The sequence below is a fragment of the Eupeodes corollae genome, chromosome 3 (genome assembly GCF_945859685.1).
Source record: "Eupeodes corollae chromosome 3, idEupCoro1.1, whole genome shotgun sequence".
NCBI lineage: Eukaryota > Metazoa > Arthropoda > Insecta > Diptera > Syrphidae > Eupeodes > Eupeodes corollae.
In genome coordinates this window covers 60,423,757-60,442,628 of record NC_079149.1, presented here as the reverse complement: position 1 = coordinate 60,442,628, position 18,872 = coordinate 60,423,757, and the positions used below count along the sequence as shown (strand labels likewise).

The 18,872-nt window shown below is 32.1% G+C and overlaps 1 protein-coding gene across 1 annotated transcript; it reads right to left on the bottom strand.

Moving 5' to 3' along the window:
• Positions 1–27: 27 nt before the first annotated feature.
• LOC129948889 (estradiol 17-beta-dehydrogenase 11) lies at positions 28–2,555 on the bottom strand. The gene has a single exon (XM_056060039.1). The coding sequence runs from the start codon at positions 2,126–2,128 to the stop codon at positions 1,001–1,003; it is 1,128 nt and encodes a 375-aa protein (XP_055916014.1). The 5' UTR covers positions 2,129–2,555; the 3' UTR covers positions 28–1,000.
• Between the last annotated feature and the right edge of the window lie 16,317 nt (positions 2,556–18,872).

Genomic DNA, 18,872 nt, shown 5'->3' with positions numbered 1-18,872 from the left:
GTTTTGAATTTTCTTTTATTTATTTAGTTTTAAGTCTTTAATGTTGTTATTCGCATTTTTTAAAAGATGTCACACAGAGTTTTCAGGTCATAACTTATTGTGGTAATTGGCTAGTTACATTTTTTTCATCTTGGTTAATAAAAGTAGCTGAAAGTGAAGTTACTCGATTTAAAGGTTACGCAAAATTCGACTCGTCTTTTTATTTTATTATGTGTATTATGTGACACACCACTCGGAATTATAATAACAATAAAAAAAACTATATAATGTAAAATTACGCTGTCACACTTGATGATGATGATCATGACGACTGCGACGAAAACGAAAATGAAACCGAAAACCACAACAACGAGAGGCGGGACACACACATTATTATATTATCATTATGCAGGTAGGCGGTAAATGGGGAGGTACTGCCAAAAATAACATTTCAAACACGACCTAGCACGTGATTACACTTTTTAAACGGTTGCCAAATTTTCTGAAAAATCATACATTTTGTTACGCCAGACTGACAAACCGCACCGCACCGGTAACGATGATGACGACGACGACGATTTAACGCATGACAATCACAAATCTGTGTATGATAAGTAGTTTGTTGTTCTTGTTTCACTGATGTTGTTCACATTTAAATTTGACGTTTTAGCTTTTTTTGGTCAATTATTTCCGCTTCAAATTTTGTATAATTTTGGAATAAAATTGCTTATAATTATATTTAATTTTTGGAGGAATTTAATTTTTACACTTAAATTTATTGTTAGATAACTAATATGAGATAAGTTTTTTGTTTGTATAATTTTGTGTTGTTTTAAAAAATAAATATTCCAAGCTTAACATATATGTTTAATGTTCTTAAAAATTAAGCCCCGAATAAATGCTTGAATTTAGACTCTAATGCAGGTTAAATATTTTATCCAATTTATTCGATCGACTTTTCACTATTTTACAATTCACCACCAAATTTACACCTTCTCGCTGCTTATATGTATGAATGAATTTAGAGAACTCGTTCACCTAACGACGGAGTCCTTTGGATTAATATCGATGCTGTTTTAGCCATAGTTTCACCCAAATCCGTAAAAACATTGTTATTTGGCTTTAAGTTATTGTTTTTGGTCGCCGTCGATTGTGCAACAGCAGCTGGTGCTGCTGGCCCATGGGGGGAAGCATCCGGGACCAAGCGACGCAACAAACCAGCATTGCATCCCCAGGGGAAGGTCCATTTCAATGACAGCAAGATCTTGATGTAGCCGGGAATGATGGCAATCTTTTGTTTGGTCTTGATTGCCTTTATGACACGATCGGCCACATCATTCGGATTCAGAGTTGGCACCCATCGGGCGTTGACATCATCGAACATGCCTGTTGCCTGAATGAAAAACGGACAAATGCATGTGGTTTCAATGTTTTTGTGCCCGAGGACGTCGAGCTCGAGACGCAAGGCTTCGTCGAAGCCAACGACAGCGAATTTGCTGGCACAATAATCGACGAGTTTTGTTATGCCCACATGTCCGGCCAATGAGGCAATCGATACAATATGGCCATGATCTTTTTCAATCATCTTTGGAAGGAATGCCTTTGTGGTCCAGAAGTGAGCCAGTGTATTGACGTTGAATGAGCGCTCGATAAGGTGGTCGGGAGTGTCAAGGAGAAGAGTGCCGGACACAACGCCTGCATTGTTGATCAACAGAGTTACATCACCCACTTCGTGGCGAACGACATCGGCGGCTTTGTACACCTGATCCCGTTTGGAGATATCAACAACGTAGCCCTTGCAGTTGCCACCGAGAGCCTTGACAATGCTAACGGTCTCATTGATGCCCTCTTCGTTGATGTCCCATATGACGATTTTGGTGCCCATTTTGCACAGTAACTGCGCCAGAAGCCTTCCCAGGCCACTACCTCCTCCAGTGATCAAGGCTATGTCACCGTTCAGGTCCTTCTCGGGATACCCAAAGGTAAGGTAATAGATGTCCTGCAGAATGAAGCCAATAGAAGTCACAATGAAGGTGAGAAAATCGACGATAGCGTCCCATGTTGAGTTAATAGCAGGCACTGGAATCTGCTCCGTTTCCTTGCCATCACTTTTTGGGGGCGATACATTTCCGTTAGATAGTTGCGACATATTCAATTTTTTAAAACACTAAACACAACAACTCAATTCTTTTAAGCCAATATAGGTAATGGCAGCATTTAAACTATTTATTAGACCAAAAATGTTTCCTCTGTTTTTTTCTTTTTCTATAAGGTTAATGGTAGGTAGATATTTATGAGAACAACTTTTACTTTCGTAGCTTAAGACGTGTGAAATGCGAACTAACAATAAAAAAAATTATGCAAAGACGAACGAGGAACGACGAACCAACAAAAACAAAAGTCAATCAAAGACTAAAATGCGACTGTTCGGCAGAGTGGTACGAATGTGTTTATAGCCAAAGGTTTTGATTTTGGCTGATAGTACTTGAGCTAAGACGGCCCAACGAATGACTGTCGGTAACGATCAGCGCGGACGGAGGCAAAGGTATACAAACAGCAGCTTTGCTTTTGCTTTTGCTCTTGCTCCAAAGACCAAAGCAAAGCTGTCTATACAACTACTGTATCCGATGGGGCTTTGGGACTTGGGAGATGAATTGAATACCAAAGCTCTATTATTCTGTCGGCCTGTCACTGTCTTACTCTTTGGGGGAACCGAACCGCACGTCCGCAACAACGACGACCGCGACGCCATCCACTTCCACCGCCATCGAAACACCACCAACATCATATGACGCGCCGCGCGCCGTTGCGCCGCCGCTATACTTTGATAAAAAAAAGAAACAAATACTCTTTTTCATGAGTGTTAGCCTGTTAGTAAGTTGGTATAAATGCGGTAACTTGTTTTAAATTCTTTATTTTTTTTTGGTAAGCTTCAAACGATCAATGAAGCAATGATTTAAAGTGTTTAGACTTCAGAGCCTTTTGAATCCCCTATTTATGTTTGTCCATTGATTTCTGAAATGTGCTATTTTTGAGAATATAGACCGACAGACTCTAGAAAATGTGCGTGTTGATGCCCGATATTGATGTTGATGCAAATTATGTTATAAATGTGGAGTTTTTTGTTGTTGTATATAATTGGTTAAGTTTGCAGATATCTTTTATGTTGCTGCGGGTTGGGGTCAATCAACTAGAAATTAGGTTTTTTCTGTTTTTAGTGATCGCATTTTAAGCTGTCAAAATTCATTTGAATTGCAAATTCGGATCAGGGGTTTGCAACCTTTTTTTCTCTTTCATAAAAAGATGTTTTTAAAATAATTTCTTTTTATTAAGACAATGAAGTACATAATTCAAAAAAGGTTAATAAAGTTAATGTTTTAATTACTCAAGATTTTCTTTCATGAAGAGATATTAATTTGTTTTTAAGATGTACCTTATAAAAGGTTAAAGTTGGAGGTGACAGGTAGTGACAACACCAACAAGATATATTTAATTAGTAAAGTTGTTATACTTGTCATAAAAAATGTTATTTTATTATAACCGCTGAGTAACAAAAACTATATTAAATTTAAAAATTGTTTCGCAATGTTATAAATCCATGTCTTTGATTAAGAAATATAAATACCAAATAAGTCATGAATTATTCCAAATGACCCCCAGAAATGACCTCCAAACAGTTCCAAAAAATAGGTTTTAGATTCTGTCTTATATTTTTCATATATTAAGATTGGATTTTAAGATCATATGCATTTCAGATCAAGAGAAAAAAACTATGGTTTAAGAATCAACTCTGCAATTGAATTGTAAATTGTTTTCATAGAACAGAAATATAGGGTAGAAGAATTTGGAACTGTTTTTGAATGAAATTTTATATGGCTTATTATAAAATTATACATATATTGCATTAATTTGTTTCACTTGAAGACTGAGAATTCAAATTAAGTAATCATTAGCATTTGATCTAAAATCAATTGTTTAGAATCATTTGTAAACATCAGTGGATTGTCGAGACGAGTTCAAATATCTACAAAGTGTAAATAATTATCTGTAACCTAGAACGGAACATGATATTATTTTCAAAATAGTAGTATTCATAAGAACAACGTTATTGACATCTGGTAAAATGTTTAGAAAAACCGATGTGACAGATAAAAAGCAAAATAAAAACCTAAAAAAATGAGGCTGGGAGAGACCCACACTGATAACTTCCAATCCCGTCTGTCAATTTGCCATGTTTATATACATTTGTTGTTGTTAAATTATTCTTAAAAAAATTAAAATTACCAGAAATATTTTTCATATAAAAAATAGTTTAGTTTGAAAATCTAGTTCTTTTAAATAGGTTTTTAGTGGAAAACAAATGTTTACCAATTTTAGTAGCATTTCTTTAATGTTTACAAATTTGATGAATGAAATTAATTTGAGAGTAATCAAGAACCGAATATCAATTTTTACCAAATTTGCGAACTATTTTTTGCAGATTTTATTTTTTATGAAAAAATGGACTGTTGAATTAAAAAAAAAAAAACTACTGAATAACGAAAACAATATTTCTGTGAAATAAAAGAGTTTCAAGGCTGCATTTTTAATTTTTGAAAAGCTACATATTTGAGTCGAAAATCAATGGGAAGTTAAAATAGTACTAAAAATTATAAAAAAATTAATTCTCGACACTAGTGTATTGGCATTGATTGAAGATATTGCCTTTAAACTAATTTTGTCTTTACAAAATATTGTTTTTCAACATTGAGTTAAATATTAAGAAAAATCAAATCTCCTCATATTTTTATAAAAAAAAAGAAACTAATAATCAAAATCACTAAAAACTGGTGTCCGACTCGAATACCTCGAGATTAGATGAATGTATTGACTGCGAAATTATTTAATTATTTGCACGAAATATTTCTTTTCAAATTTATTAATTTTCTGAGGAAAATCTATTCAGTATTTTTACTTTCAAAAAATTCTACTTAAATTTGTAAAATTTGGTTTTTGACAAGAATCTCGCAAACAAGAAAAAGTATTTAAATCAAACTTATTTTATCATATTTAGAATGTTCTTATAACTTTTAGTCATTAAAAAAATTCAATTGGGAACTTTTTTACAAGATATGAAAACCTACAAAAAACTGACAACAAATGGTTTTCGACGCAAGCATTATAAAAACATACTAAATATTGAATTCAAACTTCTTTTTGCTTACACAAAATGTTGATATTAATATTTTGTTAAAATTTATGAAATTGTGCCAAAAAAGCACGAATTGGAAGTTATTAATTAGTGTGGCCCTACCTATATTAAGTTTATGTAAAGAAGTTCTAGCAGATGTATATAAAAAAAATCAATATATTATAATATTATATAAGAAATTACTTTTATAACGAAATAGAAAAAAAAATGTAACATTTAAATTCTCATCCAATTGTTGCAAATTTTGTTAACTTTATTATGGATATTATTTGTTTCGATGTTATATGAACAGAACCATCTATTTTGAAATCACAGTTGCCACCGCATAATTAGGTTAGGTTAGGTTGAGGGGCTGACAGTTGATGTCTTTACCGTCAGTATTGATACTCAAGCTAATAAAAAACCTATGTGTTCAGTTAGTCAAGCCATTTAGAGGCTTTGACAAAGCCTAGAATGTTCATACCCGGCGTACTAGAGAGTTCTTCTAAATCTCCGAAGAAATAGTTGACAAGCAGTTTCTTCCTTTGATGGGAGAGTGCGGTACAGTGACACAGAAAGTGCGGAGTGTCTTTATGTAAATCCTCGTCACAGCATCCTCTGAATAGATCATTTGAACTGATTCTCATCTTTTCCATATGATAACTTAACAGATTATGTCCGGTGATTATGCTCACAAGAGATCGAAGTGATCCCTTGTGCAACTGCATAATTCTTTCCGTTCTTTGTTTGTTAAAATAGAGCCATATCTTTCTGTAGTGCCGCAGGTGTCAAGAAGGTTCCACCTTTCATCGACCTTGATAGTTATTCTTTCTTCTTTGCCCCTACACCAGTGTCCATTTTAGAGCCATCGGTATAGATAGCTATTGACGACTCACTAGAGTATATGGTATTTTATCAATCCATTCCTTTCTGCTTGGGATGGCTGCCTGGAATGGTTTATGAAAATCAAGTTCGGGTATTTTAGTCTGTTGTAGTACTATGACCCATAAGCATATGGAACTGTTTATCCAGACTTTAGTTTGACTAAGTCTCAGGGCACTTTTGGCCGCAGATTCAAGGAGGTCTAGGGGAATTAGATTGAGCTTAAATTGCAGTCCCGCAATTGGTTGGATCTCATTGCTCCCGTAATGGCAGTGCACACAAGTCTTTGAATTTTTGTCAAAGTTTTCAGGTACCTGCTCTTTTCTAAAGCTTTCCACCATACCAAATTGCCTTAGGTTAGTATTGGTCTTATTATTGCCGAATACATCCATCTGATAATTTAAGGGTTTGGTCCCCAGGTTTTCCCGAAAATTCTATTGCAGGAGTAAAATGCAATGGATACATTTTTGAATCTATCTTTGGTGTTCAGGCCCCAGTTTAGTTTTTTATCTAAGATCACACCGAGATACTTTGCGTGATCAGAGATTTTGAGAAGGCAGCCTTCTATTGAAGGTTTTTTAAAATCAGGTGTTTTGCGCCTGTTAGTAAATAGCACTAGTTGTATTTTAGCTTTAGATGGACTGTCAGCCCACAGTTCCTAGTCCATTTGCTTACCAGCGAGAGGGTGTATTCGGTTTATTCACTGATAGTGGGTAGGGACTTGCCAGTCACTAGTAATGCAAGATCATCATCGTAGGCAATTATCCGTACTCCACTTGATTTCAATTTATAGAGTATGCCGTTCATGACAAGAACCCAAAGTAGCGGTGAGAGAACTCCACCCTGAGGAGTGCCCCTGGATGTGGTTACTTTTACTCTTTCTTAAACTAGCTCTGAGAATACACATTATCCACTGTGTTATTGCCTTTTCGACTTTGTGGTCGTCCAAGGTTTGCTTCACTGTTTCGTTGTTTACGTTATTGAAGGCTCCCTCAATATCCAAGAACGTTGCAAGGGTGTATTCCTTGTCATTCAGTGATTTTTCTATGACGCTGACAACACTGTGCAATGCTGTTTCAACGCTTTTTGTAGGCATGTTAAAATACCGATATACAGTCCGGTTTCAGGGTGCTTTGGGTATGTATATCAATTAGCCTTTCAATAGTTTTCAAAATAAACGATGTTAGACTAATGGGTCATTGTCTTTGGCCTCCGTATGGCTTGGTTTACCAGCCTTAGGGATGAAAACTACCTTTACTTCACGCCACGATAAGAGAACATACCCCCATTTAAGGCTATTATTGAAAATGCTAGCTAGGTGTGGGATGATAAAGTTTATGATCTTCTGAAGCCTCATAGGAAAGATTCCGTCTAAACCAGGGGATTTGTACGGGGAAAAGGGGTGAATGGCCCATTTTATCCTTTCTTCCGTTATAATATCCGATGGTACTAGGGTTTCTGTATATGAGACTCTGTTTCTGGACTGCGGATATCAGCTATGCAGCCAGAAAAATGAGTAATCACAAGGAGGTCAAGCGTTTCGCCACCGGATTCAGTCCAGCTGTGGTTTTTTCGAGAGATCCTAGAGTGACTGAATCCTTGGTCAGAATTTTCCTGAGACTTGCTGATACATTTTTACTTTCTATTTCATCGCAGAAGACCATTCATGAGCTACGTTTTGCTCTTTGTGTTTCGACCCTAAAATTACATTGACTGGTCTTATAATGTTCCCAATGAGCTTCTTTCCTAGTTCTTTTGGCAACGTTGAAAAGTCTTCTAGTTTCTTTTCTTAAGTTGCTTATTTCATTGGTCCACCAGGGTGGTTTTTTCATACCTATATGATTGATGGGACAACTTTATTCTAAAGCGTGATTCAGAACAACTCTGAGTTTTTCTGACGCAATATCTATGTCGGAGGGTTCTTGAATTAGAAGTGTGTCCGTGTTTTGAATCCCCTGTCCTACTTCCCTACAGAATACATTCCAGTTTGTTTTCCTGAAATTCCTAAAGGGTTTTGGAATTGCTGCTTTACTTTGTATCAAGAACCCTATCAGTTTATGGTCTGAGAATGATTCCTCTTTAAGAACATTCTATTGATCTATTACAATTGTGCTTGAGTTATTGGTTATTTATTTTTAGTTACAAAAGAGGGTTCGTTACCCCTGTTTGCTACTAAAAGATTATGGTCTAGTATACATTCAAAAAGACACTCACCTCTATTGTTGTTGTCGGTACTGCCCCATTGGGTGTGATGTGAGTTTGTATCACAGCCTTGTACCACGTCCCATCTCTCAGAGGCATCTTTTTCTTCAAGCTGGCTTGTTATTTTAGCGGGAGGCCCTTCTGGTCTTTGTACAGTATAAAATCTGATGCGTGTAGTCCTCTTATGCTGCCAACTAAAATCCAGAGTTCTTGAATCGGAGCAATGTCAATTTGTCTACTTCCCAAGATGTAGACAAGATTTGAGCTGGCGGCTTTACTGTAGCACTGACCGCATAAATACCTTTCCATCCACATTTTTCAAAATTTAATGTCCGCATGTAAGTCAGAATTAATCTTTTTAATTTTGAAAATAAACACACATTTTATATAAACTGTTTTTTTTTTTTAAGAAAAATAAAACCTGCTGCCAATAAGTATCACAATTGTATCTAAAAGCAATAATTGACATGGTTTATATAGAATATTTTCAATTTTGGTATACCGTATATCGTACATAAATTATTTTCAACATTTTGACTATCCAGCAGACATACTCACAGTTATCTCACCCATCATTCAATCAAACATGATCATTGAGTGTTTGAATAATATTATTGATCTGACACATCAAAAATTCAAATTTGAAATAATTTATGCAAAACTAATTTCAAGTTTCATGACATTTTAACACAAAATTCATGTAAATTTACTGTAAAATGTTTGTATAAATGCGTCATTTAGTTCAGTAACCCTAAATAATAAACATATACATATATTTTATGTATTTTTATGCTATAATTAAATTTTAAGGGATTGCGTGACGTGTAAATTTATACAAAGTTAACGTGTGTCTTTAAAAGATAACGATTTTAAATTGATAAAACACAAATTTATCTAAATATCTATTGACTAACAAAATCTAAAGACAAGAGGCTGTGGAATTATCCACTATTCACAAATCTGTAATCATAAAAAATAAAAATTAGCCCAACATTTAAGACTCAACTCATAAGAATGTTACTTTGACAAGTTTTTTTAGCCTTGAGTTTCTTGAAATAAGATTTAATATTTAAACAACCAATTTATTAATAAAAATATTATTTATATTTGTTTTGTAACGCTAAATAATGAATAATGACTTTCAAGTCATAAACAAAACACATCATTAAGACCAATTTTAAAATTATTTTTAAAGTTAAAATACAAGTATCTGTACTCATATTTTAGGTATTCTTTTTATACAACAAATTAGCAGTTAAATAGTATTCAAGGTTAACACTTTTAAAACCCCTTTTAACAAAATTATATATTGTCTCATTTCTCATACCTCTTTCCATCCTTTACCAAAGTTTCTTCATAAAGGTTAGGTAATAGGTATTTAAGTGTTTCTGAGGTGCTTGAAATGATATTTTTCAAAATCATATAAGTTAACTTAAGTAAGCAAATATGTATATAGTTCTGATATCGGAGTTCTCTTAGAATCCAGGCTAATCATCATTTATAAGTAGGTAAATATTATTTTGACGTCGAAAAAGTGTATAAAGCTTATTTCTCTAACAATTATTAGCTAATTCCAATAGTTAAGCAAATTCTTTAATGACGGAAAGAAAATTTAAACGAGGTTCATTCATGCACTTATTACTAAAATAATTCGAATATCAAAGTGTAAGAAAGTAAATAATCATTATTCATTGAATGAGGAAACTTTAGAGTCTTAAAGTTCAATTTATGATAAACAGTTATAAGCAATTAAAAAGTAGAAAACAATTTTTAAAATAAAGAAAACAAGATATTGTAAAAACATATCAATTAGGTCTACAGTTCAAATTACGGTTTACTTAACAATTATAATTATATTAAAATGTTGCAGATACAGATTGACCTTAGTTTCTTTGAATGATCTAATTTCTTTAAATTTTAAACCACAAGCTGGTTTAAAAGGTATCTCATTGCTAAAATATTTAAATTGAATGGTAAATGTTAGGAAACCTTTACCATAAAACTCTATTGAAGACTTTTAAAGTTTCGTTGTGTTTAAACAAATTCAATTACTTGGTCTAATAAGCAAACTTAAAGAACACAATATTTTTAAGGTTTCGTTTTAAATACAATTGAAGGCAGGATGAAGTTGTATCGAATCTGCAAGGCATCAAGAAAAGTGTTAATACTTTAAGTTTGGAGATATTGAGAACACATCACAGATTTCAAATTTTAACATATCTTTTCTGTTTGTTTTTAGCGTTTTTAAATATGCATGATTTAAAAACATGATGTGATTTAAAAATTTAAAGGCGTTATACGAATTAAGGACATTTTAATCCTTTAAATTAGTTATTTTGTCGACAATTGCCTCACCTCACGAATATGGAATGCGTTTTTTAGATTTAATGCTCCCACTATGTTTAATCATTATAAGGGTACTCATTTAAAAAAAATAAGATACGAAATTTTATTACCAACGTTGTCATATAATAATATTTTGTATATATCTTCTAATTTTTTTCTTACTTTCTTCTTAAAATGTTTAAAAACTAAATCTTGACAAAATAAATAAAAGTGTCTTAATGTTATGAAAGAAAATAGAAACTTGCGTATCATTTTTTGAAGTAAATATTAAATTGTTATTATTTATATTATTATTTTTATCGATTCTTCCACATAAACAAACATTTCAATTCAAACATTTACAACTGTACCTCTTTGATTATCATAATTAAATAATTTAAGTCAAAAACTTGTATTATTTTCTATAACATTGTTACTATATTATTTATGTAGCATTTAACTGTACTAATTTTGTGTTTTTATTATAAACAATTTTGATTCCTTAGGTACGATAGCTAAAAGGTTTATTGTAAACAAAGTGTACGATAATAAATTCATAAATCTGGTTTTATAGTTTTGATGGAAAAAAAATAATAGAATTTCCATTAATAATTTCATATTGATGATGACAAGTAAACATTTCCGTCAAAATATGAACTTAAATGAACTTTGACTTTGGCTTAACAAAAGCTAAAAATCCGTTGTTTTTTTTTTGGGATTTTGTTTGTTTTTATTTTAATTTTATAGCAGGTTCTTCAGAAGTAATTTTATGACTTTTTAGTCAGCTGTGCCTGCTGTATTATATAATGAACCATTTAAAACAAAAAATCATTGATTTGAAATAATGTAACGTATAGTATAAGGTTTTGGAAATTTTTAAATTTTACGAAACTCAGGTGTTAAAAACGATGTTCACATTTGACTCTCTTAAGGAGAATAATGTTTCATATATGTATTTAACTCTATCAGACTTTCTAACCTTCAAGTGGGAGCAAGGTAAAATGATATACATAATATTAAAAACCATGAACTCCGTAATTTTTAGTCATTTCGAATCTATCCCAAAGCACAAACTACATCATCCCCCAACTGGAATTTGACAGAAACTTCCAAATTTCTATACCTTCCACATCTTTTTGAGAGGATAAGGCATTCTTTGAAGATGAGTCAATCCATTTTTTTACAGATGGGTTAAAAACAAAAGAAGGGGTTGGTGAAGGAACTGAAATTAAGTCTCTCATTCAACCAACCATTCCCAATCATTGTAGCATGTTCCCGGCGGAACTTTTGGCGATAAAAGAAGTCTTTTCCTGGCCTAAAGAAAACGTGATATCAACATCTGATATCCACATCTTCTCGATAGTCAGACCACTATCAAATCTCTGGACTCTTTCTCTACAAACTCTAAAACACTTCACCTTTGCTCAATGGACCATTGAGACATTACAGGTAACTGTAAGGCAGATGGATTTGCCAGGAACGGTACAGTACAATCCATTCTACCACATTTGGCAAATGCTGGTATAAAAATCGCTACTTGTAAACTGTTTTTGACACTATATTTAAAGCCTACAAGGTGCTTGCTATCTATAAGCAGATCACTCAATAATAGGTGTCATAACCGAACTGTCTTTTAGGAAAGTACGCCACGCGGCTAGGCGTATTCTCAAATGACTTTTGCAGAGCTTTTTGAACTAGGAAACAATTCTTCCACTTCTCTGTACATGCTGTGGTATCACAATGGGCCATTAAACTGGCCTAAATGCGTCCTATTCCATCATGGACAGCCACTTTAACCTAACCTAACCTAATTATTATTTATCTAGAAAAATTAGCTAAAAATATCTTTACTTAAAAAAAAAAGTGGAGCTTTGTTTCATATAACTTCTTAGCACTAAAAATGTGTCTTATTTTGGAATGGACCAAATCATATTAAAAAAGTCAATATCAAAAAATGTATCCAACCCAAAATAATTTTTTAGAAACATTTAAAAACGTTAAGAAACAGAAAAACATGTCTAAAATATTTGTTTCCCAAACATTTCTGTAGTTAAAAAATTCGTTACTGGGTTTATCCAATTGATTCAAATATTTGAAATAAAAAAATAAAAAGTTTTGAAAGATTCCTTAACGAAAAATGTCGGTGCTTTGTCAAAAATTTCCAAAAATACGAATTATAAAGAAGATATACAAAAATCAAAAAAAAAAAAAACAAAGGAAATGTTTCTCAAAGCGTTCAAACATTTTTGAAACATTCTGAAACAATTTTTCCTGAATTATTTCTTTGGTGTGGACACACCTTAATGCTTCTTTTTTTTGAGAATATCTAAAAGTATTTCAATATTTAAATCAGATCAAAACGATTACTAAAGAGAATTAATTATTAACCGAGTTTTCAAAAATGTCAAAATTCTTCAAAGTTCGAGCTTGATTCTTTCATTTCCAAAGCCATATTAAGCTTACCTGAGAACGTAATTCTACTTAATTTTAAGGGTTCAATTATAGCTTTCATTGGTTTTCAGGTTGGTTGGTTATAGCTTTCATTAAAAATGTCTGTTATGGTGTAATTTTTTCCTGTTTGGAATCAAGTATTTTCTGATTGGAATCAAGCATTGAGGTTCATCGATTATGTTCTGAAATTTGAAATCAACAATCAGATGTGTATTGAAAATGATTTCGTCATTGAAAAACTAAAAATGAACTTAACGAAAAATTCAAGGTAATTTTTTAGTACAAAAAACCTACAATTGATCAGCTTCAATTTGACATCAAATTACAAAATTTGACTCTCTTAATCTCTTTTAAATCTGGAAACAAAATGTTCAATGATGAAATCCAATAATAGCTATAACTGGCCAGTTACCCTAATAAACTGTGTATAAATTTGAAACTGATTCTGTAAATACACAGAAAGTACGATGAATTAAAAAACACGGTATATATCGGTGTGAAAAAATAATTCAATGAAACCATCTAAAAGATTGATTGATGACTTCACCTTTAGAGTACTTATGTTTTTGCGCATTAATTTTAAATCTTTGCTTAAATTTAGAAATTGTGTTTATTTGCAGACTGCGGCGGAGATGGCAGCGAGGTGTTATTATTCAGCTGGTTCAACATTTTTTAAACAATTTCTAACTGATTATATGGTTCTTTTTTTGTCAAATTTAACTTATTCATGAAAAAAAACTTTGCTATTAAAATGTAAATCTTAGCTAGCATGATGCTATTGTCATTAATTCCTTTCCTTGTTCTATTACTCGTAATAAATTATTCTTTAATTAAACATTTTGATTGATTACCATCCAAAACCATATCAAAGCACGTTTCAATCACATGTCACTAGCACGATGCCAACAGTTAATTATTATTGAGACACTTTCGTCACAACACGCCAAAATTTTGAATTTGCATTTTTCTAAACCACAAATTAAAGTTTGTTTTCTATATTTAAGCATAAATATGTATTACCAACAGCACTAGGAAGCATAATGATTTCGCGTGTCATCAAATAGAATAAAATCATAATACGTGTATATTAGCACTTCATCTAAACCAATACCCTCAATACCCGGAAAATATTTTGTGTTTTTTTTTATTTTTATTTCAATGTCAATGTTTTTGTATTTAAAATATTACGTATGCGTATTTATACATTATTGGCAAGTTATTGGCTTATTTTTCATCATTGTTTGCTATTTTCTGTTTAAATTTAAAATAAAATTATAACTTCTTGGGTATAAGTTTAAAGACGCGACAAGTTGACTTAAAACTTAAAAAGTCAAAACACAATCATTTTTAAACTAACCTAACTTGCGAGACAAGTTCTAAATTCCGATGCTTCTAATAATATTGTTTTTGTTAGCAATCAAAGAAACAACAAACAAAACCTAAAAATTTCAACAGCAAGTTCCTTTAGAGGAATAAATAGACAGACAGCTTTTAGAATATTTGTCTCAAAGGCTTCGGACTTTAAATAGAAATTCTTCATAGACAGACTGGTATTATAAAGGGTAAATAAAATCTCAGGTACGGTTTCTTTGGAAGTCAACAAAATTCAAATAGGAATTCGCATTCTTTTAAACTAGTTTGATTTTTGTTTTTATTTCATATGTGTGTAGTTCTAATTCAAATGCGTATATAAATATGTTTCTTATTATTGTATTCATAAAACACAATTTGTGCAAAAAAAATAGTTTTCAATGTTTAATATTTTATTTCACAATAAAGTTTATTTATTGTGAAATAGTTCTTATTTAGGGCGAAACACAGGGGACCTTGAGAGTTCTATTCCCTCCGATATTGATAAAGAGTATATTGTCGGTTCAACATTCAATGTTTTGAATCAACTTTTTTAATCATGAAAAAATAGAAATTACCCTTAGTGCACAATTTCTGCACACGGGCCTGCTCATATTAGAAAGTTTGCGCATCATAGAATTTGCCTAAAACCTTGTGAAAACAGATTGTAGACTATAATTAAAAGAAAACAAGATTTTGGTGCGATTTAAGCAAGGTCAGGACTTTTTTGGAAGATGAAATAAATTCATGAATATAGTTCAATTAATTTAAAATGTATTTTAAATTCATTTTAAAGAATTTGTTAATAATTAAATGGTTGATCAAGGATTTAATAATTAAGTGCAGAGCTTTTTCAAAAGCTGATATCTTTTTTATTGATAAATGATAAATTTTCTGATGTATGATGAGATGGGGGAGTTTAAGACATGCGGAAATTCCCGTGTTTTGTTGAAAAATCTATCCATAGTATGGTAGGATTTTACACGAATAACAAAAACAATATCCATAGCACGAATAACATTGATAAAAGTTAGAGTAGAGTCTTAGTATGGATGGCTTTTTAACATTTATATGAGTCTCGAATGGATCTTATGTGATTTTGTTCTCAAATGTTGGTACGATGGATATTGCATTTGTATTTCGATGGCTGTGTTCGTTGAATAGTTGTGCATTTGAAATTATGTATGTGTTTTCCATTGGGGAAATATCAATCTGTTACTGTTGATATTATTTAGTTTTTTTAATGAAAATGGACTAACTGGTCTTATTTTGCAAGAGAAAACAATACAAAAGATAATTAAGTTTTGCTATGTTTCCACCAAAGGTTTATCTCAGTTTAGATTAAATAAATCTTTGTTCAAATTGTGTTTCGATTGTTTCAATGTGTGAATACAAGTGAGATTGTTTGATTCGTGTTAAACAATAAAGAACTGATTAGTTCAGTACCATATAAGAATATGCTACCTACTCTATGTCCTTTGTTTGTAATTTGATTAAAATAAAACTATATTTTTTGTACACAAACATGCAAATAAACAGACCTTAACGCATTATCTGTAAAATCAACACCTCCACAGAGGTTTTTCTTCAAACATTTTGAATCGGCTCCGATACCCGACCGGAATTGAGATATATAAAGAATTTAGGCGAGTTTTAAGCTCGCTTCAACATCACATTTTAATGTAGTAGTCAACGAACAAACCCCCTCTTTGAAGTAATTGTTAAATTAACTTTTTTTTATAGAATCTCAATTTCCAGATATTTTCTTACCATTTCTTTTTGAAAATTGTCCATTTTATTTATTTTACTTATTTTTTTTGCTTAGTTAATTTTAACTTTTGATTTGCACAAAACTTTCTTCTATTTTTGTGTTTTTTTTTTAATTATTATTCTGACAGATCATCTTTCAGTTGTACCAATTTTTAAATACAAAAACCTGGCTACTGCGGATCGTTTTGTTGGGAATTTCTCACTGTACTTCATATGGAATACCAAAAAAAACGCACTTATTAGGTGGAACTCGAAACAGTTAAGGCTCAAATTCAATTAAATATAAATAATATTATGTCTGTAAGTGAAAAACATCAAGTAATCAGCAGAATTTATAAGTCTTAACAGAGTATAATTAAACACGAAACAATAGTTGCTATATTTTTGTCTATTGTATTGTGTATAACATCCACTGGCAACAATTAGCAGACTTGTGATGTAAGGGTGTCCATTTGTAATTAATAATAGAATAAAACAGTCAAAATTTTGTAGGAAACGGTCAGAAATTAGATTATAATGAAGATAACTTTCGTAGTTTATTTTAATTTTTAAAGCAAAAGGTACAATAGCTTGTTGTTTAATTTTTAGGAGAGTAAGTAGAGCGTAGAGAAACCGCGTTGGCCTCTGATAGTTTGGATAATTTTGAGATATCTGAGTGAACCTGGATTTCAGTTTGGTGTAGGACAAGATTTTGGAGTTGAATGTTTTAGAATAGTTTTACAGGGCCCTACTATGTAACTCGATTCTACGATGAAATTGTTCGAATTCAAAAAATTGGTAATATTTATCTATTTGACTACTATCGAACGAACGAGAATCGAATAGTTCCAGTACTGCCAACTATATTCTCATGAAATTTCGAATAAACGAGGAACTACGTTACTCGAAAGTAGAATTTAGAACAATGAAAAATCGAAAACAATCACTCTACATCAAATGTGTCTACGAGTGAAGTTTTTTTTTTGTCAAAGTGTAAATAAAATGTTTATTATGAGTTCCATCTTCCACCCCAATTACATCTAGAAATCGTGGTTTTTCCTTCCTCATTCATTTTAAAATTCATCATCAGCAGGCACATGACTTTTTCCATTAAAGTCGAAACTTCGTCAAGTATTTTTGACAATTTTAGCGTTCTTGTCACCACCGATTGGATTTTGGTAACCTGCTTTTTCGAAAAATTTCAATGCTGCTGATAACATAATAATAATCGGAACAGCATTTTTTCTTCTGCGAATAGTCATGTCGGATGATATGTTGTTAAGTAAGAACATAAATCCGTCTTTAGAAAGACGATACTACCCGTGGCATGATTGTTAGTGCGTTGAACTGTCATGCTAAAGGCATTGGGTTTGATCCCTGCCTATGGCATCTAAAGTTTTTTCACGGGTACTGCCTCTTGCGAAGAATTGACAAATTCTCCAAGAGTAATTATTGTCATGAAAAGTGCTTTCCCAAATATTCCGTTCGGATTCGGTTTAAAAACTGTAGGTCCACTCTATCCCTGACAACAATACTCGCACCCTTATTTTTTTTTAGAAAGACGATAGCTCTTAACAAAACTAAAACAAAAGTATATATTTTTCATAAAAAATGTGTTCAAATATTCTTTCGTACCGTTCTTCATTTCCTTGAAAATTAAACCAAATTTTAACGGTGTCCATTTTTGTAATAATTATTCTTGTCCTAAAATTGTATGTTTTATTTTATTTTTGTTTTATGTTTTCTTTTTTTTAAACTGTCAAACAACTCGAAAGTGCACCATTTTTTGAAAACAAGTTGGCATAACTGGCATGCGATTCTACTTTCATACGTAGTACAATTTGAAAGTAGAATCGGATAGAATCAAAAGAAGAATCGATTTACATAATAGAGCCCCAGAAACGAAGTTTAATAGAAATATTTACAGTCGGTGTTGGTTGAGACTGTTTAGCCTTAGTTATAGCAATACCTAGCTGGCTTTATCTTGGTTCAAAAACGCTTCAGCTGTTTTTGTTCACTTGACTTCAAATAAATTTTGTTTCATATTGAAAAAAAATCAAGATTTTCGATTGAAATAGCTTGAGAGCAAATGGAAAAAAATAAAATATTCTTGTTGATTTTCGGTAAAATTAGACAAAAATCGACATGCATTTAGCAAAAAGATACAAAATGCCCTTAAAAATGTCACACTAAATTGGTTTATCTTAAACTTAACTTTATTTGGGACACAATTTCACAAAATTCCAAAAGTTGTTGCAGGTTGTTTTAGGGCTCTTCTTAATTAGTTAAAAATGCCGCTTGCCAGTCTTAGAACCATAATTTTTGGTATTTCAAACAAAAATACTCCTTCAAAAAATGTCAAATCAAAAATTCATAATATTTTATTAATTCTTCCATAAGGTCGGTGGGCCCTACGCAACTGTCTTCTTCACCCTTAAATCAATGCTGCCCTGATTATACAATGACATCAAATTTAAAGCGATTAATATTGTAACTTGTCTTGCATTCGCTACTGCGTCATTCATCATCAATGTGGTACAAGTTTCCAATCTCCTGGGCAATGCTACGCCGCGCCGGCTGCCGCACCGTGTCGCCGCGTCGCTGCTTCTGGTACAATACGACAACACATTTCAACATCATGACAATATGTTTATGTTCATATATATCTATATTTTTCTTCATATCCGCAGGAAGCTGCAAGTCTTTTCTTCTTCTGATTGCAAGCTTACCATAACCAAACTGGTAGAATGTGCCAATTGAAATG

What these genes read in the sequence shown, in the direction of transcription:
- LOC129948889 (XM_056060039.1), bottom strand. Translation starts at nt 2,128, where the DNA reads ATGTCGCAACTATCTAACGGAAATGTATCGCCCCCAAAAAGTGATGGC.